Source organism: Equus przewalskii, chromosome 5 (assembly GCF_037783145.1).
Source record: "Equus przewalskii isolate Varuska chromosome 5, EquPr2, whole genome shotgun sequence".
NCBI lineage: Eukaryota > Metazoa > Chordata > Mammalia > Perissodactyla > Equidae > Equus > Equus przewalskii.
The window spans coordinates 13,467,131-13,491,485 of NC_091835.1; the positions used below are offsets into that span (position 1 = coordinate 13,467,131).

Below are 24,355 nucleotides of genomic sequence, written 5' to 3' on the forward strand. Positions count from 1 at the left end.
GGATGATTAGTCATCATACTCAACACAAACATTATAGTTAGAAAAACCAGAATATTCTATTTTATTAACCCTAAATTTCATTAGGAAAACCAAGGACACAAATGAGCTTTATAGGATCTATGATGTAAGGTATACTTTCAAATTGAATTTAAACCTTCAGTCTTATTTTCTTTTTTGAGGAAATTTAACCACATATTTCTCTGAGGAGCATGTCAAAATTCACTTTTTTTGTACAGCAAATGAAAATAAAAAATATAAAAGTGGCTGCTGCTTCGTCTAATACTGGTACTTGCAAAGAAGTAGAAAATATCCAAGAAGATGTAAATCAAATTGAATTACGTCTCATTTTGTTTTCTAGAAACACTTGAAAGATAATAAATATCATTAAAAATACATCACAACCCAATTACAAGTCTGCCTGACACCAGGGAAATTAATGCCTTAGAGCAAACTGCTGGCAATTTTAGATTAATTTATATGAAGTCTATAACGAAAGCTGCCACCGACTTAAACTCTGATCCTATTTCAGGACTTTAACAGTCACACAAATGAACTTCTACTAACAGGTCAAGCATGAGGGTGTGTGTGTTTGTGTGTATATATACAAACACATACATGTCACACGTAAATGAAAGTAAATAGTTCTGTCAACAACATGCATCCTGTATTTTCAATAAATCTTCCCTTAATGATGGTCAGCTCAGTTTTTTATTTCCTTTCTTACCTTTGGCTACTTGAAATTGAATATGCATACTGGACATTTGTTGTATGTTGGCCTACCCAACACTGATCCTGCTTTCTTTTAGTACTAGCATTTTATTTTTTATTTTTTAAAGTAATTTAATTTTCCCCCAGGTTAAACTAGGTTGTTTGTTTTCATTGTTGTGGCTGTTTTTTTTTGGTGAGAAAGATTAGCCCCGAGCCAACATCCATTGCCAATCTTCCTCTTTTGCTTGAGGAAGACTGCCCCTGAGATAACATCTGTGGTAGTCTTCCTCTATTTGTATGTGGGATGCCACCACAGCATGGCTTAATGAGTGGTGTGTAGGTCTGCATCTGGGATCTGAACCTGTGAACCCTGGGCCCCTGCAGCAGAGAGTGTGAACTCAACCATTATGTCAACCGGGCCAGTCCAATACTAGCATTTTAATTTCCTTCTGAGGACTTAGCTCTCTCCCCCTGCATATAAGGAGAAGTCTTGATGGGTCTGATCATTAAAAGGGTCCTGCTTTCCTGTGGTCAGGGCACGTGACCCCAGCGAGGCCCATTTAATACTTGCCTCCAGAACTCTGACTCTTGAGTGGAAAGGTGCCAAAATCCCACAGGACTGTGCATTAGTTCCAAACACCAAGACCACTGCTGTTTCCCACTGCCCCAGCCTGCTTCAAAGTCCATTCCTGCTCTTTTCCCAGCCTGTCTCTCCATTCTTCTTTCTGTTCACTTCTCTGGACAGTACTTGTTTACTGCAGTAGCTTTCCTCTGCTTGCCACTAAACAAATCTAATATGATACAATACCAGGAGCAGCACCTATAACAAGGGACTATTACTTCCTCAACTTATCTTTATTTGGACTTGAATGGTCTTAAAGGAGACCTCTCATGTAGCTAATGACTCCTGGAAGTGCAGGAAGTTAGATTTAGTAAACTCATGTATTACTAATGAATTCCAACATCATCTCATTCAATGAAAAATACATCAGGCATCATCATCCTGGGCATGAGCGACTTAAGTACCTTCTTTTTTTTCAGATTGGCACCTGAGCTAACAACTGTTGCCAATCTTCTTTTTTTTTTTTTCTGCTTTTTGTCCCCAAATCCCTCCAGTACATAGTTGTATATTTTAGTTGTGGGTCCTTCTAGTTGTGGCATAAGGGACGCCACTTCAGCATGGCCTGATGAGTGGTGCCATGTCCATGCCCAGGATCTGGACTGGTGAAACCCTGGGCCGCCGAAGTAGAGCATGTGAACTTAACCACTCAGCCACAGGGCCAGCCCCTTAAGTACCTTCTTGGTTTTCCAAGGTGATAAACTCCAGGCAGCGCTCGTCTCTAATTTTCCATTAAGCCTAACTCATCCCCCCTATGACACCAGAACAGCTAGGGCCAAAAATTAAGTTTCTGTCCACATTTGTTTTCAGTGCTGACATTCCACATACTATAATTTTCTCTCCATACATAATTTCTGGGTTGTATTGGAAGCACTGGCAGATCTCTAGAGTATACGATAGATCAGACATTCTCAGATCACTCTCTAAGCCACTGCTAGCCCCATGTCACCTTCCTGCCATTTTCATCTTGAGTTACGTTTTCCATATTTGTAATATTAAAACTAACTTATCTATATTTGCCTGTAGAAATAACATAGTCACACCAAATGATTTAATACTAATAGTAACAGTAGAAACTACTATTTTTTATAATTTACCCCATATGTGATAATAACAGTTATTATTTTTCTACTACTATTATCACGATCAAATGGCAAGGACCATGATAACTATTTAACACTTTCTCTCATTGAATATCCATCTCAAGTCTAGAAGAGATCATCATTGCTTTAAAGATATAGGAACTTGGATTCTGAGGACTTGCACAGCAAGTTTGCGGAAGAACTATTTCAACCCAGCTCAGTATGAAGCCTATGGTCCACTGCCACTCCAGTCCACTGGCAAAGAACATGGCCTCGCAGGAATAGAAAACAGAAAAGCTTTTTTCCCTGTCGGGAAGATTCTGAACTAAAGCTGGAATTTCAAGTACTATTCCTGTGCCTTTGCAAGTTTCTGCAGTGAAGGACATTGGAAGGCTAGAGGCATCTGAGGTAATTGGTACCTCAGGGAAGGAAGTAGCAGGGACAGAGGATAAGAAAATATTTTAAGAAGGTAAAGAGGATGAAGAAAAGGAAATGAAAAGTAATATTAAGGAACCATGTAGAGAATGCTAGATAACGTTTGTGTCAAAAACAACAATGGAAATCGCCACCAATTGAGGCAATCTCTAAATTCAGAAAGCTTGGTACCATGGCCACCATCTGCTAAATACAAAGAGCTGTTGGGATCAGGGTGTGACTTCCTGTCCATTGTGGCACTCCCCCTCTCTGACAAATGGTCCACGTCCTGCTCAGACAGCTATAAAAGGCAAGTCATGGCGTAAACGCTGCCCCGTTTGGCAGTTTGCCCACACCTTGCCTCTCTCCTGGCTTACCTCTTCTCCTACCAGCCAGCCTTGAAGAAAGTCAGCTCATTCTTGATTAAGCTGCAGGTACCTCTCCCGAGTCCATTTTGAAAGGGTCTTCTCTGCAGCCATCTGCCACCAGAGCTGGCTCCTCCCTATTGCTGCAGCCACGCAAGGAGCCCTCTGATCTGGCCTAGGTTCTTAGACCAGATCAAGTTTCAGTTTACACTTCTCTTTTTCTGTGGTCAGAGTTGAATTCAGATCCCTCCAGTTACTCCTGCTTCTTTGCTTTCTCCAACCTGACCATTCACAGTTTTCATCCCTACTCTCCACTGTATTTCAACCCTGATTCAGTCTCCTTTCATTGTTTCCTGCAACGATCATCCTGGGACTCCTTCTCGTGCTTCGTTTCAGCCAACTGGCTCATTATCAAACAGCCTAAATAGATAACTGAATGTTTGTATAAAACAAAAAGTAACAGTAAGGAAGAAATCACAGATGACCAGCGAGAGAGGCTGTTCACATTAGAGGAATGTGAGGAATAAAGGATGAAAAATGGACTTGAAAGACACGAGCACAATACATTTTATAAAATGATGTATGTAGGAGATATGTTAAAGATGTTCAGATTAGATCCTCTGTTTATAGTTTTCTATGGTTTTCAATTTTCTATTAAAATGCTAACAGGCTGTTACTAAGGAGGAGGAGAGCAATAATTTTGGGGCATACTCAAAGTTTTCCAAATACTTTGAAATCCTGCAGATTAATGATCCACAGGCCAGTAACAACTTAAAAAATAACAACTCACATTTATTTAAATAAATTTCTCATTTTTTTCTCACTGTATAGATGATTGATAAAATAGTTCAACTTAATCGTGCATTTAATCTTTCCAAATTAGGACGTGCAATTTAGGAAGGAACCTGTCTTGTTATTGACTTCTTATGCACCAGAGATCACACTGAAAGATTTGGGTAAGAAAATAAAAATAAAAATAGAAAGGTAGTTAAAAAGAAAAACTTCAACAACAGAACATCATATACACGTCAAAAATTAAGGGAAGTAGTTCTATTTGATGATTAAACAATTAAGTTTCACTTCCTTGAACTTTTATAATGCAATTGCATTCTCTCATATTGTATGTTGTCTGTGATAAGTGGATTAAAAATATGTGAAAGATTTTCTTAGACAATACACTTGAAAATTGGGTTAATAAAGGAAACTTCCAAAACAGTTAAAAATTCCAGCAGAGTTAAATAAACAGCTTCAAACAGCATTTGAAGAAAACTGAATAAACAAATTTATCAACCTGGGTCATGCATATATAAAGTTTGGGTTATATACTTTTTAGGAAGTCACAGACTTTTCCGGTTAAGCATTCCAGATTACTACGCAATTACACCATTTTTAAATTTGCCTTAGAGCAAGAAATGGGTTTGTCGAATTCAAAATCCACATCATCATTATAAAAACAGATAATCTGTGATAATTATGGCCAGTAACCATTTTTTTTCACTACAATATGTGAGTACATGCAAAAATTCAAAAGACATCATTGTTTTCCTTTCCTAACTAACTTGACGGCTCATCTTCATTTGTTGGGCATTTTGTCACTTGAATTGCTTCTTCCTTATCACCTATCAAGTCGTCTCTGAAGCCAGTCTAGGGACACTGTTTAGCTTTTAGAAAGCTTAGATGAGTGTGCTGTGGAAAAGTCTAAACTGGCCTTGGGTGGGCTTTAAGCTAAGTTGGGTTTAGGTGGGTGAGGAAAATAACACGACATTTCCAAGGCAAATACCATCAACACACAGACCCATCTAGGACCCCTGAGCACTCAGCTTGACGTAATTCAGAGTTGTGTCTACTGTCATAGAAAAAGGCCCCCAGGAGGAAAGTGTCACCTCTAGTCCGTTGTCTTCAATTGTTGCAGTTACTGAAAAGACAATCTCACTACAATTATATGCCTCTTCTCCTGTCCTCGGAAATGGAAATACTACATAACACTTGTAACTTACAACTCTTTACAATGTTCAAATCATGTTCAGAATGAACATAATCACATTGAATTCCAATAAGCAATCTTAGGACAGGGCAGATATTGCTATAAACATTTCATAGAAGAGGAAACCGAGGCTCAGAGTGATTTAAGTAACCTGCCCAAGGTCATACAGATGGTAGATGAGAGAGCCAGAGAGAATGACCCCTTAGTGCTCTAATTATGCATTTCACTTTCTTGGATTCTTTTTTCCAAAATGGAAACCATATCTCAGGATAATAGTTAAGGATGGATTGAACACTCCCTTACTCCACACAAGAGACAACCTGTGAAAGGAGATACGCCTATCTTACGCAGACCAAAAGCAGGCAACTGTAGCAGGAAAGTCCCCAGTGCCTTCCATGGAAGAAAGCTAATCACTGTATGAATGATCTTAATTAAATGTGAATGCATAGCTACTGAATGCTGTGGGAAAACACTCGTCCTTACTGGCTGATTTTCCCATAGAGCTCAATAGCAATACCTTCAAATTCAATTAAGATAATTCATCGAGTGATTAGCTTCATTATATGGTGAGACACTGGGGACTGTCCTTTTGCAAACTGCATGTGTGGCCTGTGTGAGAGAGAAATGTGCTTCTCCTGTGTTGTCTCTTTTAGTGGACACAGAAGTAAATCTTACGGCAACATAACCCGCGGAACTTCTAAAATCCAATGAGAGAAAGGTAGCAGGGAAATGATGTTCTTGGACTGGTCTAGAGGTTAAAATAATCTCAAGCCAAACAAGTTTTTCAAACACTTATTCTCTTTAACAGGCTGATGGTAAACAACTAATGAGGCTCTTATGCAGCCAGTAGAGAAGGTACAACTGGGCACCCACTTGGGGCCAATAGGGACCAAGAAGTTAGGTTCAGGACTCTGTATATTCCTGTTATAAAACCCTAGGTGGAAAAATCATGGTACATCCCATGGGAACAAGGTGACGGGACTCATTTGCCTGTGTTTCCCACTGGACGACATGCACTCCTGAGATACTGAGAGAGGAACCGACCAAATGACAGCATGGCACCAATCCGATCAAGCAGACTTCTGATACATTGTACTCATGTTAAATTGCCACCAAATAGATTATAAGTATAAAGAGAACCACTATTACTTGAGATGTAGTATTCTCATACCTGATTTTGAGCTCTCAGAGGTTGGGCGACTACTTATTAATTTGATTATTCATATTCATTAAATAACTATTCATAAATAATCATTATCTTATCTTATATGTCATTTTTTAAAAAGCCACTCTGTTTTTAGATTAAAGATGGTTATATGAACAAAAAGATTATTTACCCCTAGAGCACTGGTTCTCAATCAGGCACATTGCCTTCCCCGTCCCAGGGGACATTTAGCAACGTTTGGAAACATTTTTGATTGTCACAACCGGGGAGAGTTTGCCACTAGCTTCTAGTAGGTAGAGGCCAGGGATGTTGCTAAACATCCTATAATGTATAGGACAGCCCAGCACAGCAAAGAAATCTTGGACCCCAAATGACAATAGTGCTGATTATTAAGAACCCCTGCCCTGAAGAAAGCAAGCAAAACTTAAACCCACCCCGTAAAATGAACGTTCCTGTAAAAAGAGCTACCCAATAATATTGTTGCAGCCATTTATCATATAAATTAGGCCTTCAGCATTACGTGGGAATCAATGAAGCATTCTAGTAATTGGCTCTGATATTCAACCGCTGGTAGTTCTTACAGATGGAAATCTAGAATTCTCTAATAAGTACATGTCTCCAGAGGTCTCCTTTTGTTTGCAAACAATAATAAGGCGGAAACATTCTTCTCAATAAACAAAACGAAATCTTTTTAACATTTAAAACGTATCAATTTTACTCTCTTCCTTGGTTTATTTAATCCAATACTTATTTACATTTTCTTTCATACTTTGGATTGCTCTTTCTAAGAATTTTAAAACAAATAATGAGTGGTACATGATAAAAAGAGAGTGGTAATATTTTTTTAAAAAGCACAATTATATACAAGTCATCAATTGGGGTCTTAATTCAAGAGATTGTAGTCTTCTCTTTAAAAAAGAGAATATTCTAGTAATAGTGTATTTAAATCCTCTCTCAATATGTTTTAAAATAATGATGTAAGTAATTCCAATAAACCAAATATCCTAGTAAAGTTTCAGCTACTTAAATCCTCTATCACATTTTTAAAAATAATGATGCAAGTAATTAAAAAATAAAGATGTAAGGAAAAGAAGATATTTACAAGTCAAATTAAATATTCTGTTCCATCTAAGACTTTACCCATAGCTTATGTTAGAATACCACTTCAGAGCTAATTTTTTTTTAAAGTACCGAAGAAAAAAGATGTAAAGCGAGCATAGATATTCAGATACCTACAGAACTAAATCTGGGGATTCCTTCTTGATTTACTCTCCTTATTGTTCGTCTCTTCTTCCAAAATTCGCTGGGCTCCCGTTTAAAAACTCTGCCTCGGAAGCTCATTGTTTTGCTGTCATTTGAGTCACAAAATATTTAAAAATATCAATTTTGCTCAACCTCTTCCTTTGAAGCTTCACCCGGCCGAACAAATCTTTCTCCTCTGGTAAAAAGGGAAATGCTCACGCTACATGAACATAACTCAACGGAAAGGAAAAGAAAACCAAGTTACCGCTTCCTGTGAGCAACTAACTACCAGCTGTTCAGATATGCTTTTGTGCATGTCGTCTCCCTAATCACCTGCTTTAAAGTAAGACAAAGACACAAAATGACTTTGGAGGTTTAAGAGAATTGCTCATAGCTGAATAAACCATATGATATAAAATCGCCCGTGGAACCAAACCAAGATTGAATCAAAGAGCTAATTTATTGTAAAGCTCCCTGTCTGACACTCAAACAACCATCCAAAATTTATCATTCTGGTTAGATCCCAAAGGCATACTGTAATAATATAGCTCAGGTCCAAGAAGTCTGTTTAAAGCAGTTGTTCATGTAAGTGTGGATTAAATTAGTGGTCTTCCTAGGAGGGCTGCCCAAGACAGTCACTTAGGATGGAGAAAATAGAATTCTATTTATATTAGTTATCTAAATAAAGAAATTTATGTTTCACTAATATTTAATATAACACACAATGACACGGACACCTTGGTTCTTGATGTAAAATGGCTAAAAATAGTCAAATAGTTAATTCCCTAATCTTTAGATCTTTACTCACTTTCTTGGGGGCTATTTAAAAGCGCAAATTCTCCCCTCATACCCACCCAAATGTTCCTTCCTATTTTATTTTTCTCCATGGCCCTCACTGGCATGTAACACTGCTATATATTTTACCAATTTATTTTACTTATGGTCTACCTTCTTCCACTGGACTCAATCTTCCATGGGTGTGGGAATTTTGTCTGCTTCACTCACTGTGTTTTTGGTGATTACAAAAGTGCCTGGCATCCAGAAGTTTCTCAGTATATATTTGTTAAATTTAATGAAAGGATAACTGAGGGACTTACGTTTACTGTGCTGAACAATGAACCCTGTCCCATTTGTATATTGTGTTTTGAAATATTAGCTACTGATAAGAACTATATAATTTATAAATAAGCATAGACTATGGGAGTGTAGTCAATTTTTTTCTACCAGGTGTGTGAGAGAAATATTTGGAGGCCCCAAGAATAGGAAATACTTGATTAAACATTAGAAAGATTGGCTCCAAAAACAGTTGTTGTGTGAGACAGTCATTTGTTTCTTTAAGATTCTATTTCTTCATCTGCAGGGTAGCCTCCTCAATAGTGGTACCCATGAGTGTGATGAAGATGCTAAAGGAACTGTTGCTTGTCCATGAAGCACTATGAGGGTTATAAAGATGGTTGAAGGAATATTTCCACTGAGGACTGATCCCCATGACCACTGATCTAGAAAAGACTTCTTCCAACTCTCCTAAGAGGTGAGGCCTGAGGAAGGAATATTATGAAGGGAGTAACTGTGCCCCCCTTCCTGTGTCAGGAAGGGTCAGTCCCACAGGCATTTGTTGAGGGCACCTTTGTGCAGAGCTTAGTATGATGTGAATCGTGGATACAAACACGAAGCTTAACGAGGAGTGCAATTTCCGTGCAAAAGGTTCTCAATATTCTAGGAGTTTTGAACTTTAAGAAAGAAAGATAACAAGGCTGCTAACTAGCTCAGAGAGTTCACTCATGTCCTAGCTGGAAGTAGGATTCAGGCTACAGTGGGAAGGGGGAGAATGACAAGAGGAGGGGAATGATGAGTCAATACATTGTGGGTTTGGTGGATGCTTTTGTTCCACACTCTTGTCTTCTCTTTCTAGAGCCCGACACGTTCAATGGTGCAGGCCCGCATCGGTTGCCACGTATGATGCAAACTTGCAACCCAGAATGAATGGTCACTGATGTCCTGGTGGCTTTTTCTCAACCTCCTTCAGGTCTTTATGCAAATGTCTCTTCCTCAGGAAGCCTTCTCTGACCATCAATTTACAACAATGGCCTCCTCCCCTAATCACCTCTGATGTCCCTCCCTTGCCTTTTTTGGCCATAAAGAAAATGGAATAAGACATTTTCATCTCACGCTAAGAAGCCACTTCTGCAAACACAGTTCTGATTCTGTGTTGCAGGCAGCGATCCTTACCGAAGCTCTCGCTCATGCAACTAGTCCCAACAACCACGGCCTAAATGGATGCCATCTGCTTATTTAATAAGCCTTCCCCTTTATCACAACTTCTTTTTACTGACATAGGCCATTCCCTTTTCCCCAGTAATAACTAGATTTAGTTGAAGCACATACATACACCCTAGGCTCGAGCCACTCCCATACCTCTATCTTATCATGCAGTGATTTGTGCAAGACAAGTAAAAAGAGATCCTGATTAATCCTTGTCCACATATGAAGAATGAGGAAGCTTCCTTCAAAAACTATGAGAAAAATAGCAAGATGCTATAAAAATAACCACTGGGGAGGTAAACTATATTATTATTCTGTAATTGGCTTAAGTAGGCAACCAAGGATTCTACAGAGCAGAAGCCCTTTTGATCCATGCCTTTGGATATTTAGAAATTCCACTGTGTGTCTTTAGCCCTGAACAGATTTCACTCTCTAAGCAACTCTTTGGTATCTGTTGAACGAGCAGGTACATTACAGCACATGCAGAATCTTCAGAGTTAACTTTTCTTCCTTATACAATATTATGACAGTCTGCCTCTGGGTCACCTGATTTCCTGGGATAAGATTACGTTTCTATTTTGATAGCTAAAAAGAGTGTTTTAAAAGCCTTTTTGGATCATGGGCCCATTTGAGAATCTAATAAAAATTGTGGATTCACCAGAAAAATATAAGTACTTAGAAAATGTGCATGCGTGGCTGACTGTCACAAATCTCTGAAGTCCATCTGTGGACCCTCTTAACTGTGGTACCCTAAATCCATAACTTAGAATTTTAGAAGATTTAGAGGTTTTAGAAGGAATTCTGTCTTATAACAAAGCATTTAATAATCTTGAGCAACTCTTAAGTGACTTCCCCTCTTTTTAATATTTGCATATAGTCTCTCCTCTATTCCTCTTTAGGAGCCATGGTTCTTTATCCTGGAGTCCCTCCCACCCCTTGACTTTTGCAATACAAGAATGACTCATTTCGCTCCTCGCTTAGCTGTTGATCATGACTCCCTTAAATAATGGCAAAAGGAGGTATTGCCAGGCAGCATATGGAAATGTCAGATAGACATAAATTGTGGTGACTACAGAGGAGGGGAAAATCCAGCGGCATGAGGTTCAGTGTTCCATGGGATGACACTGCTGGGGATGTCTACTGGGCTTTGCCTTCCTTGATCTCAGACCAAGTCTGTTTCTCTAGCATTCTGTGATATCCCACACCATTCCAATAAATTCCGCTTCTGCTTAAGTTCAGAAATGTGTTGCAATCCAAAACCTAAATAGGACAATGGGCAAGAATGGGCAATAAAGAGAAATCAGAGATTAATTGGCTCAGCCACAAGGAGTCATTGTCAAGTTCATTAGTAAAGAAATCTGATACCAATAAATGATTAGAATTTATTAAGTACTAGACTTGAGACATTGCTGGGCTTCATGAGAAATACATAACACCCTTTCTAGCCTCAAGAAGCTCGTATGTGACACAGGAATTCATTAAAGATTGAAGGAGTCTGGAAAAGCTTTATAGTAAAGATAGAACCTAAGGAAGCCTTTGAATAATAGATGGGAGTCTAATAGATGGGAGAAGGGTAAAGGATATCCTAGAAAAGGGGAATGTAGCATAGAGAAGGCATAAGACAGAATGGTGGAAATCATGGTATCTGCGATCAGCTTGGATTCAAATCCTGGGTCCACCATTTCCTCACTGTGTATCCTTCAGCCAGTCACTCACCCCCTCCAGGTCTCAGTTTTCTCATCTGCAAAATAGGAATAGCATGGTATCTACCTTGTAGAATCATCATGAGGATAAATGAGATGACACTCTTAAAAATTTCAACACATTGCCTGATATATAGCAAGCATAACTATTAGTTATTACAAAAACTTAGAGGCAGGCCAAAACAGAATGTTTAAGAAAAAGCTGGAAGTCCAGCCAGTCTATTGCCAAAGGGTGTGTAAGAGAGAAGAAGTAGAAACAACTGAAAATAGGAGCCAGGGGCCGGTTCACGAAGACTTTGAATGCCAAGATCATGAATGTCTCCATTATATCCCGAAAGCCATGGGGAACCACTGAAGGATTTTTGAACTACAATTAAAATAGTGCCTTTGGAAGATTCATTTGGTAGCCATATGCAGGCTGGATTTGGGGAACTACAATCCAGAGACAGTTCTCGTTAATCCGGGTATTAATATCGGGTGGTGGAGGGCAGAAAACCTGGCAACAGAAACATAATGAGAAATTTCATGGAGATTACAAATGAAGATCTGGCAATCAAATGCAAAATGAATAGTAGCTGAAATTTTTTGAGCAAGTACTAGGTGCTTGGCGCTGGTCTAAATGTTTACGGTACTTTATTTAAACCGTGCAACAACCCCGTGAGGTAGGTATTATTCTTATTGCTATTACCACCCCAATTTTACAGAGGAAGTCATTTGGGTCCTCAGAAGTTATGCAACTGGCCCAAAGTCCCAAAACAAATAAGTAGCACATCTGGCATTTGAACCTGGCCATCCAGCTTCAGAGTTCACGCTCTTAATGGGAGAGAGATTCACAGATGCCAACAGGCTTCTGAGTTTGGCCATCAAGGAAATGGATAATATGACTGAGGGACATACGGTGGCAAGAAGAGAGGACTTCTTTTCCTACTAATGCTGAGTTAGATATATATACTGACCGTCAGGTCAAGAAGACAGGAAAACAGGCATGTCCAGCACCATTGTTAGACTTGTGCCTGGAACTCAGGAAAGAGTCAGGACTGAAGATGGGAAGCTGAAAGTCATCGAAGGAGTGAACACTGAAAGTCGAAAAGTAAACTGAATTTTTGGAGAATAGAGTAATAAAGAACTGAGAACAGAGTCTTGAAGTTCTTTTATACTTAATAGATGGAAGGCAATTTAGAAGACTTAGAAGGTGTGGAGAAAAAGGGAGAAAACTACCAGGGTGGTGAAGCCTCCAGATGCAAGCGGAGGGCAGTTTCAGGAAGGTTGCACATGGCATCTGGGCAGAGATGGATGCAGGACCTGAGAAGGTCTCAAAAGATTTAGTGTGAGAGACAAACAAGATGAAAACTAAGGAGCTTGCAGTCTCGGTCCGAGACAGATCAATATTTGAATCCTCTTCAGCCATCTAGTAGACATCTTGACCTCCAGAAAGTTACTTGACCTCTGTCTGCCTGTTTCTTATATATACAATGGAGCAATTAGTATATAATTCATAAGGCTTGTTGTGAAATAATATATGTTAGTACCTGGCATTGAGGAAAAATACATATATGTGTGTATATAATAGCTAAGAGTCCTATAGTGCATATATGTAAACTATTATTATTGAATGATTGCTATTTACCAGGTCTACATAGGTAAGTATTTATGTATAGGCACACTTATATATGCATATGCATGCACACACAAAATACACAAACTCACACATTCTTATATATATATTTTCAAAGTCTGGTCCCGTGGTGTCCAGACAGAGAAAGTAACTTTGCAATTTTTAAGAGATAAGAGTCTGGATATTTGGAAGTTAGTTAAGATGGAAAATCTTAATCATGTTTTAGAAGAAACAGGAATTTGAATGCTAAGATGTCAGAAATTTGAGAAAACGTTCTGGTAGTCTGTATTAGTTTTCCATTGCTGTTGTAACAAATTACCACACATTTAGTGCTTCAATCAACACCCATTTATTATCTCAGAGTTGTCATGGGTCAGAAATCTGGGTACCACATGGCTCAGCTAATTCTTTGCTTGGAGCCTCAGAAGGCTGAAATCCAGGTGTCAGCAGGGCTGTGTCCCTTTCTGGAGGCTCCAGAGGAGAACTGGTTCCAGGCTTATCCAGGATGCTGGCAGAATTCAGTTCCTTGCAGTTGTAAGACTGAGAATCGTTTCCGTGCTGTCTGTCAGCTGGGTCATTGTCAGCTTCTAGAGGCCACCTGTGGTCTCTGGCTCAGGGTCCCCTTCTAAGCCAGCAACAATGGATTGAATCTTTCTCACACTCTGAACCTTTGTGACTTTTCCTTCTGCTTCGTCCCTCCTAAACATCTCTTCTGCTGTCTCTCTCTACCTGAGCTGGAGAAAAGTCTTGGCTGTTCAGACCTCATGTGAGTAGATTGGTTCCACCCAGGTAATCCAGGATAATTTCTATATTTTAAAGCCAGCTGATAAATAATCTTAATTTACACCCACAAAGTCCCTTCACAGCAACACTAAGACTAGATTGAACAATCAGAGAATCCGGGGGGTGAGGCAGCTTTAGACGACAGTCTCCCACACAGTCTTATTCTGGGCTACAGCTTGGTTTTTTGTGTTTACCTTTTAAAAAGAATTTTAACCTCAAGAACGTAGCAAGAAGAACGTGCAGGTGAGGACAATACTTGGCCTTTGAGTGTCGTCTCCACTGAGCGGTGAACTGCACCTTGCAGTGGAGCTAAGAAATGAGTAAAAGGAAATAAAAATATGGCTCGATCATTGCCTGGAAAAAATGGGCAGTGAAATAAAGGTAAGAAAGAGAATGGCAGTTGTGGGGAGGGTCAGTGGAACCAGAGACAAATTTGGAAGATGAATAGTGGTGGAGAAGTAATCAGTATAAAAAACACAGAAAATCAAGGCAATCAGCTAAAAGTAACAGGCTATGGGAAGCTTTAATTATATTTGCACAATATTTGGATAGGCTGCACAGTTGGCATCCTAACTGAATCTAAGAAACCAGAGGACAGAAACTTGGGTTTCGTTACAATGCCTCTGAACCTACGTGATAGAAAGCACCCAAAAAGTACCGTTGGGAATTTGGAGTAACTGAAAACTTGGTGGTTAAGACTTAGACAGCTACACATGATGTCATACATCAATCCACAAAGCCTAATTGGAGCAACTGGTACAGCGCTTCGCGTGGGTTTGCACCTACTTTCTTTACTGCCTCTTCATTCCATCTTATCTTTGTTCCCGTTTCTTTGACCTGTTGAGCTTTGCAGGATTTGCTTCACTGTAAGAGAACATTTAGATAACTCATTTTATTTCATTTTTTCTCTTGCATTTCCAATAGATCTCCCCTTTGCTACAGGTTTGTGTGCTGGACAGCCCTTCTCTCATAGGACCAAACAAGGCTGGTCCCCGGTGTATCTCTGGGTTCAGCTCCCCACCATATACCTTGTTTAAAGGAAGTAAAGCACAAGGAGTTACTTCCTCCTTCACTGCGGTCTCTCCTGAGCCTGGCCCCGGCAGAAACGCTCTTCCAGCCAGCAGCACTGAGGCTTATTACTTCCTTCTAGAAAGGTCAGGACCGAACAGCTCGGAGTTACCAAGAAGAGAGACTTAGCTATTTCTGGGGAAGTTTCAATGAACACAACAGAAGCTCCTATTTCTAAGTGTAGCGCTTTTTGTGGGCAGTGTCTGCAGAATACACCAGTGTCTCCAGTCAGTTGAGCACGAATCAAAGTAACATTAGTTTTAGTATAAAATATTTAGAAATTTCATGGAAAATAAAGAGTATCATCCAATATGAATCACACTGAGGGAGAACATAGACATGCCAAAAATAGAAACAGACTGCAGTTGTGTGTGTGTATGTGTGTGTGTGGTGTGTACTGTGTGTGTTTGTTGTGTGCTTGTTGTGTGTGTATGTGCATGTGACAGTCATAAATGATCTTTATTGCATTAAAATAATTTATAGTATTCCATTCATAGCCCTTCAAATGTGTATCAAATTGTAATAATATTTGTTGATATTATTGAATTTAAATAGGTCTCAGGAGATAAGAATTCCCACCTAATCAGGATTTGATATGAGGGGAATAATGAACTCATTTCTTTTTTTTTTTTTTTTTTGAGGAAGATTAGCCCTGAGCTAACGACTGCCAGTCCTCCTCTTTGATTGCTGAGGAAGCCTGGCCCTGAGCTAACATCGTGCCCATCTTCCTCTACTTTATACGTGGGACGCCTACCACAACCTGGCATGCCAAGCAGTGCTATGTCCGCACCTGGGATCTGAACCGGCAAACCCTGGGCCACTGAGAAGCGGAACGTGCGAACTTAACCGGGCCGGCCCCTGAACTCATTTCTTAGAGTTTAGTGAGCCCAGCTTAGAACCTAATAGCAATCAAGGGAGGGGTTATACTTTTTTCTTTTCAATTGTGGACTTTATCCTCGGTCACAGACTTCCACCAGGAAAAAAGCTGTAGCCTGGAGACATTTATATATCTTACCAATAAGCATCTTAATGCAATATTTAAGAAATGAGCAGGGGCTGGCCTGGTGGTGTAGCAGTTAAGTTCGTGCACTCTGCTTCGGCAGCCCGGGATTCACTGGTTCAGATCTCAGGCGCGGACCTACGCACTGCTTATCAAGCCATGCTGTGGCAGGTGTTCCACATATAAGGTAGAGGAAGATGGGCACGGAGGTTAGCTCAGGGCTGATCTTCGTCAGCAAAACGAGGAGGATTGGCAGCGGATGTTAGCTCAGGGCTAATCTTCCTCAAAAAAAAAGAAAAAGAAATGAGGAACACTGATTTTAATGTTTACTTTTTCTCAAGTTCCTAATGAGTATTTAGATATTTATCACCCATCTTGAAGTTTTTGCTACTTTATGGTAAAGGCATCCATCCTTCTTTGAGAAGTTAGCTTGAGTTTGGTTTGTTACAAAATGGAAAATTCCTAAGAGGCAAGCACTCCTTCTCGTGTAGACCAAACTCTAACTCACACCCCTTGCCACCTTGCTCAGAGCCAGAGCCTAACAACATGACAACAACAACAACAACAAAAATACGACAGCTATTATATGATGTTCTAAGTTTATGCTTCATACAAATATATTTATAGCTGGATTGTTACTGCTCTTCAAGAGTCACGCAGCTAATTCTTCTCCTGGAATACAGTGTTCTTTTCCCATTAAAAAATAACCCCAAAGCAACATCTTTTTCACTGGACTATTATTCCTCTATCTTTTAAAGAAAACTGAAAGCATTCTGAGTTGAGGCAGATGATTTCTTGCACAAATGATCACGCACAAATGTAGCTTTCCAGAGGACGGGAGTGGAGCATCTCTGAATCAACGCTATTATCTTTGCTCATATGGGGACTACTGCTCGACAGTCATTTCCCCCTAGAGACATACGCATTCTCTCTGCTGGCTGGCTTGGATCCCACACCAGCTTCCCACTGCTGGCAAAGTTCACTACAGACCAGAATTATTTCTTTTAGTATAAAACAAGCACCCAAAATTGCCCTCCGATACTCATCCCAATTGCTAATTACCTTGCTTTCAATACGAACGTCACCAACGGTTTAATAATTACCCTGAAAATCACATTGTACACACAAGTTTTAGGGAGGGGCCAAGGTCTTTCAAATCTTTAAAGTTCTAATGAAAAAACTAGTTAATTTATATAACGTGAGTATTACCTATGTTTTATTTTTGTGGTGGTCTTTTTGTGGCAGAAGGCTGTGTCTATACAAAGGAAGGGTAATAAAGCCTTCTTACCTAAGCAATTTTGATGAGGAAACAAATTGTTGTGTAAATGCCAAACCCTGGGCATGCAGGCAACTAATGATTCAGACCAACAACTGCTAGCTAGAGGTTCAGACTGTTAGCAGAGGTGCAGCCTCTGCAACTAGTCCGCCCCACAACCATTTCTTTAATGGAGTCATAAAAAATGGCATCACATTTGTATCTTTTAAGGACTCCGCCAGGAGAAGGCAAAGCCAATATAATACTTCGATTTAAGCATTTAATGCTTTGCATTATGGAAGTTGGAGAATAATGGAAACGTCTTGGCTTTTCAATCAAGAGCTTCTTCGTGTTTTCCAGAGAATTAATTGTCGGATTTTCTTTCTTTAGCTGTGCGCACCGCAGTAAATTCTTGACTTTTCGATGTGCCGTAGTTTAAGGTTCTCAACTAAAGGACAAATAAACCTCTCGCTCTCTGTTCTGCACCTCACCAGGTGGACAGGAGGACTAAATCAGCAGGGAAATGAGGAATGGATAGCTCTGACAAGGGCATCAGAATCCAATTAATCAGGTTTATAAGAATGGGAGCAAATGTGGAAAGCCCCTGGCTCTGTCAAATGTCCAGCCCATTTCTTGGTCCTGGTCCAGCACTGGGTGTCAGTGGTGGAGAGGATTAAGACAGAAGGCCCACCCTCAGTCCATGTGGGGAGATGGTGGCACACAACAATCTATAGAAATACAAGAAGGCAGAAACTCGGTGTCACAGGAGGGACGTGAGTCAAGGACATGAGGGCTAGGTCAAGGAGGACCTCGTACAGGACAGAGACCTGAGTCGGGGCCCAGGCAATGGTAAGAATTTGACAGTTGCCTGTATAAGAACCCCAGGAACAGGAGTTCTCCAGTGGGTACAAGAATTACAAGGAAAGGTTGTTAAAAATGTGGCTTCCTGGGCCCTATCCAGGACCTCAGCACGTCTGATGGGGTCCAGTAATCCAGCTTTATAACATCCAGGTGATTCGTTTGAAGATGTACACAGACCACACTCTGAGAATAACGCCCCAGAAGGTCGTTCACCTAATAGTTTTCTTAGGCAGAAAATCATAATAGTTCCCTCAGGGGCACCATCTCCCACTGCAAATTGTTTTTAATACTAGACTGAAGTCTTATTTATTAAATCAAATATTCCTTTCCCTTATGTATGCTCAATCAGGCAAAGTTAACTAACCAGTTAGATCACCCTGAACGCTTAGGGGAACGAGGAGAAAACCCTGGACTGAAGCCAGCGTCGAAAGCTGGGCCTCCGACGTGCTCTTAGCTTTCCCCTCTTCTTGCCCCATCCATCCTTTGAGTTCTCTTCATTTCCTCTTTTTGGTTACTTCTCTGCTTGGACTTTTGTAACCCCGGTCATATTTGTCCTGTCTCTCAGTTATTGTCGAACTCAGGTTTTCTCAAACTCAGCACTGTTGCCATTTGGGGACGGATCGTGCTTTTTGTGGAGCGTTGTCCTGTGCATTGTGGGATATTTAGCTCTGTCCCTTGTTGGCCCCTACCCAATAGATGCCACTAACAACCCACCCCCTCTGCTCCCTGCTGTGACAACCAACAAGGCCTTCAGATATCACCAAATGTCCTCTGGAGAGTGTGGGGAGGATGGAAAATCACTCCTGCTTGAAAATCTCTGGTCCAAATCCTAACGCAAATTATTCTGCCTCAATGTTTCTTTGATGATAGCTTTCGGGCCCGGTGACCCAAAAGCCAACTTGACAGTCACTTGCTTGGAAGAACCTCAGGGCTCCTGGCCTTCAAATCAGCCCCCTCTCTCACTTCTCCATATGCCTCAAAATCCCACTATTGGAATTAGTCTACATGTCTGGGTTCTGTTTCTGTTCTGGGCTGTTCCTAATAAAATGCAGCTACCACTTGACTATAAAAGACCCAAAGCCATCAAAATCTTCAATAACTTAGCACGATATATCACAAGCGGCAAGCTGGTCACTTGGGCAAAGCCCCAAGGAATTGGGGAGGACAGACATCCTAACGGTGTAAAAAATAAAGTTGGGAGTGTGGTGTTTGCCATTGTGAGTAAGATCATCGTGCTGGAGTCAGTCGGCCTGCTTTTGATTCCTGGCCTTCCCACTTACTTGCTGGAGGCCTCTGGACAAGTTACCCACCCTCTCTGAATTTGAGTTTCCTCATCTGTAAAATGAGGATAACCATAGTACCTATCTCAGTGAGTGCTGTGAGGCTTAACAAGAGAATATTTGTAAAGCATTTAGCACAGTGCCTGGAATATAATAAATGCTCAATGGACGTTAGCTCTCAGTTTGATTAGGGGGCAGTTGTGTCCAGGAGGTGGCCTTAGGCTGGGCTGCCACAGTGTGTGTATTGGTGGGGGGCGTGGTGGGGAGGTGGGTAGATCATCCTAGCTGTTTGTGCACTGAGCATGAGGAGGAAGGGGTGGGGGCACAAGAAGGGCGCTAGCTGCCTTGAAAGGGGCAGAGAATGGGAAAGAACATTCCAAAATGAAGGGAGTGGCCAGAAGACCCTGTTGGCTTGGATCTGGATAATTAGGTTAAATAGCCCCTCCTCCCAGGCGCTCGCCATCCTTCCACAACCGACCTCTTTGTGCTCATTGTGTCTTGCAACACTGGTTATTTCATTTTTAAATCCCCACTGTGCACAACTACAAAAGCCTCCAATTACCCTATTTCTGTCATCTCCCTTCATCCCTCACAAAAGACCCAATGCCAAAGAAGTTAAGAAAGCCAAGATTTAACCAATATCATATGCTTTTTTATCTTTTCATGGTTACTTTTCTGCCTAAGTGGGATTGGAAATTCCCAGAGCAATAAACAGTATCGTCTTTATGTCTGAACTGTGCTGTGTCTCCTGCTGGCATGTGGCAAATACCAACATTATAATTACTGACTCGACGTTGTGAACAGGAGAAAAGAGCACTTTCTTTTTCTCCGTCTTCCCCTTCCGCCTTTCCACAACTTTCCAAGGCCACAGCAAGGTATTAAAGTACACTGACGAGGAGACATTTAATCTGAGTTTCCTCTCTTTTGCAAGGGTGTCAGAGATGGGGAAAGAGGTCCGTTACTGAGATGGTATCAAAGATCTTTGACAGCATTTAAAATTGGCATCCCTCTGCCTCGGTTGGCATTCAGGGTTATATTTTCAGAAACCAGTTCTGAATTTGTGTTCACTTCTTATCTCTCTGTGCTAATAACTACTGAGTGGAGGCTGCCATTGATAAGTCATTTCTTTTTTTCTTTTAAGCAGAGTGCATCTTTGTTCTCAGTGCGAAGAGCATCGGGTGGCAGTCAGGAGGCCTGTATTCAAGAATCACTCCATTCCCTGATGGCCTGAGTGGCCTTGGCACAACAGTGACCTCTCTGGACCTCTTTGTCCTAAAGCATTTTTCATCTCTAAAATTCTATGTTTTTGTGTTTTTCAATAAACAGCTTGGATCATCCATTTTAAGATAGACTAAATGATTGGGCTGAGAAAATAAGCTTTTCCTTTTTTCGTTCTAACCTCAAGTGCCAGTTGGAAAAGAAAGACAACCTTCAATCAGAGCCCCTCTTTTTCCACACCTAGTCCAAATGGTGTACCCAAAAGATGATATCTGTCCCTTGCTGCCTGTTCCCAGCTAGATTCATTTCAGAAATAAACAGCTGAGCCTTCTCACCAGGTGACACCGCCCTGGACGTGGTTTGTAAACAGGGCATTGAAAAGAATTTTGGCACTGTTTTCACACCCACTCATTTTCCTGATATGATCTTGGTTAAATCTGAATATTCAGATTTTATTTTTTACACGTAGTTACTTTTGACTTGAGTGTAGCTACAACACAGAAGTCAACACTGGAAAACCAGTCCTTTCAAAAACGCCTGATGTTCAATTTTGTCCCATTATCCTCTTGGGACTGATTTCCTGTGGCCATCGCCAAGGCGGATTTTTTGTATAAAAAGACTCTAATTTGTTGGGAGAAAAGGGCAGAGTTAATGGGATGGATACTTAATCTCTTTCTCCTTGTTGTGGTAACTGTACCTTGATTTTCCTGTGGGGAACATCTCTACCCCCTCACCTTCCAGAGCCATCAAACCAGTGCCTTGACCACATCTGGACCAAAAAGACTCTTTTCTCTGAACTTGAGTCTTGAGAAGATGGACACAAGGGCAGAAAACACCATGTTTCATACCAAAGACCGGCTTGAACCCTGCACATCATGGTTCCTGGGGCCTCCTCCGCCCTGTGCTTACCAAGGCCTTGCTTCCCTTCAGTTTGATGGGCTCCCCCTACCTCTGCTCTTGATTCCCTAGGATTTAGCTAAAGCAATTTTCTGTTTGTAGCCATATAACATGTGCAACCATTTGTGTATTTATTCTGTAAATGGGTACAGATACTGTGCTAAGTATTTAGGATAATCAGAAGAATAAAGTAATTTACATTCCTATACAGAGCTTAGAGGAGATGGTTGGGCAAGTGCTGGAATGGGAGGTTTGCATTAGAAAGCACTAAAATTCAAACAAATAAAAATTTCATTTTCCCTACAACTGTTCTTTTAAGTGTTGACAATGGAACAAACCAAAAAAAGCTCATTCCCTTTTCTTCAAAATACTGTTCCCCGTGCCTGTGACTTTCTCATCACATTAATAACATCGGCATCCACTTAGGTGGTAAAATTGGGGACCTGCTACTCATTTCAATTTCCCTTATCCCCCATCTGCGTAAGATCATCACCAAATTCTAACGATTATATATTTTCTCTCAATCATTCTTCTCATTGCAGCAAGATTTCTGGCTAAAGCCAGGTCTGACTATGTTATTCCCCAGCTCAGAGGCCTCCAATAGCATCGTCCTTGTCAATACTGGTGTTTTCCAAACTGTCCTGTAGAGTTTCACAAGGTTTGAGTCAGTGTTCCAGGTAAGAGAGATTCAATGTCAAAGAAATTTGAGAAACAGTGGATTGGACAAAGCCAAACTGGCCTCCTCACTAGAGAACTACTCAGAGCTTTAAATTCCACATGTGCAATGTGAATTTCTCGAGGACTGTACTAGGCGATATTTCCCAGCCTGATTTTTGCACAGTAGCATTTTCTTACAGGGTACTTATTATTTTGTGTCACACAGTCTGGGAAATGGTCTCTGCAACCAGCATATGTAGTGAGACACCTGGTAAGTCAGAATTTCAAAGATTTTAGAAAAAGAAGATGACAGTGGCATCTTCTCCAGGGTAAACAAGGGTTGCAGGAGTTTATGTAAGGAAGCAGGAAAGTCTGAATTCGGGCAGATGCCAGGTTGCATCGTACTAAAACAAAGAGACAACAGCACAGTGGCTGGCTGACAGGGGAGTTGGTTCCTGTCCCTTCCCCAGAGTGAGCACCAGCCAAGTTATTCGTCTCTCCTAGAGTAGCTATTCATAGCAGTATAAGCAAGATACTTGTGCACATCAGTTAAGGAAATATATAAATCAAATAAATACTTAAAATCATTTGTTTATACTGGACAAAAGGTAACATCTATTTAGGTATGTGGCTTTGGGTTTATTGGGCCTCTGTGAAATCTCAGCCTAATAGGATGAGGCAGAGACAGATTTTCATGGCTGTGTAGTAAGCACTGAGTAAGCGCCGTAGTCAGCATGGAAAATAATTCATGACCCAGTTAAGGTGAAAATATGGGACATCTGAATCCTCGCTCCAGCCCCGCCCCCTGCCTCTTCCCTTCAATAGCAGTGATAAATCTAGTCTGGTTTGTAAACAGATTTTTTAAAAGATTTGTTGCTTTCGATGCGTTAGCATCCACATCTTCTACTTGCATGATGTTGCTGAAAATTAAATTAAGTGTCGGATATTTATTACCACATTCCCCTTTTATTGCTTTAGTCAAGAAAGGATAGTCTGACTTGTTATTATTCAATTATACCTGTGGAAATCTTTCTGAATTAGAAGTCAGAGCGCATGTTTCTTGAAGTCTAAATATAATCTTTAGCCCTATGTTTACATTAACATCAAAATTATTTTCCACTCATATCAGCCAAACATATTGTAATGTATTACAGGCAGTGTAGCTGTCACTGGCTCCTTGAAGTTGGAACCCTGAATTAAAGTGAAACTCTAATAAAAATTTATAAGAGAATGACAATCAGGCAGCCTATGACTGAACTTGGTCCCACAATGGCATTTTCTTGCCAATAGTGTTTTAAAATATTTGAATGAGTTGCCAGCCTTTAAAAATGGGAAGATTTCACATAAAAGCCCTGATGTCTAGCTTCCCTTGGAAAATTCAACATCTGATCATACTGATCCCACCTTCTGACATGGGAACAATTGCCCAAGTGGAGCAGTGGCCATACCCCTTGGATGGGCCATGCCTTCTCTAGTTTGCTATGCTCCCCACCACTCCCATTTGCCTCCCTGTCTAACTTGCTTCCCTTGTTCCCTACATGGCCTGTAGGCATTTGAGTTTGGAACCCTGGAGTTAAGTCTCATTTAAGATCATGTCTTTTGGTAAGACTACTGTAACTTGGAATCTGCTCTAAGCCTCACCTGATTCCTCCCCATTAGACAATAAACCTGAAGATTTCTACTGTTGATACATTTGCAGTTAATCCAGGTCTATATCAGATTAATAATTTACTCCCAAGGATTCCTCAAATGTGGATAACATGCCAATATTTTGAATGTAGTAATAAAATGGTGTTTCTGTTCTAATACTCATAACCAGACTGTCCCCTCCTTGAAGGTATGGAATAAGAGAATATTTCTTGCATTGACAAGCCATAGAAAGCATTATACTGCACTAAATTTCTTTAATTTTTCAAACTAAAAACCATGTTGATGCAGAGCGAGCTCACATGAGAAGTCGGGGTGGCAATTAATGGTTCAACACCTTTTCATGTAAATCATAGGAACAGGATGCTAAGCAAGACTTCTAAGAAGTGATATTTGTTTTAAAGAGGAAGTAAACACTTTCTCAAGTGGTAATTTTATATTAAGAATGTAAAAAAGATAATGAGCTTTAATATGAAAGGTTATTCATGCTATTACTAAGTTATCTATTAATTTAAAACAATTCCCACTAC

At 40.4% G+C, this 24,355-nt stretch overlaps 1 protein-coding gene across 30 annotated transcripts in view; it reads right to left on the minus strand.

The window, feature by feature from the left end:
* Positions 1-24,355, minus strand: part of DOCK10 (dedicator of cytokinesis 10) — a 263,891-nt gene that overhangs the window by 164,154 nt on the left and 75,382 nt on the right. For 4 of the 30 annotated variants that reach the window (XM_070619986.1, XM_070619984.1, XM_070619982.1 and 1 more), the window contains exon 1: positions 7,574-7,842. The exons of 21 other annotated variants lie outside the window; for them this stretch is intronic. In XM_070619986.1, the coding sequence (XP_070476087.1) occupies positions 7,574-7,678 (105 nt within the window). In that variant the 5' untranslated portion in view covers positions 7,679-7,842. Of the gene's footprint in view, positions 1-3,200; positions 3,591-7,573; positions 7,843-24,355 lie in introns of those variants that run through there. 5 more of the 30 variants (XM_070619983.1, XM_070619980.1, XM_070619990.1 and 2 more) reach the window with 3 other exon arrangements.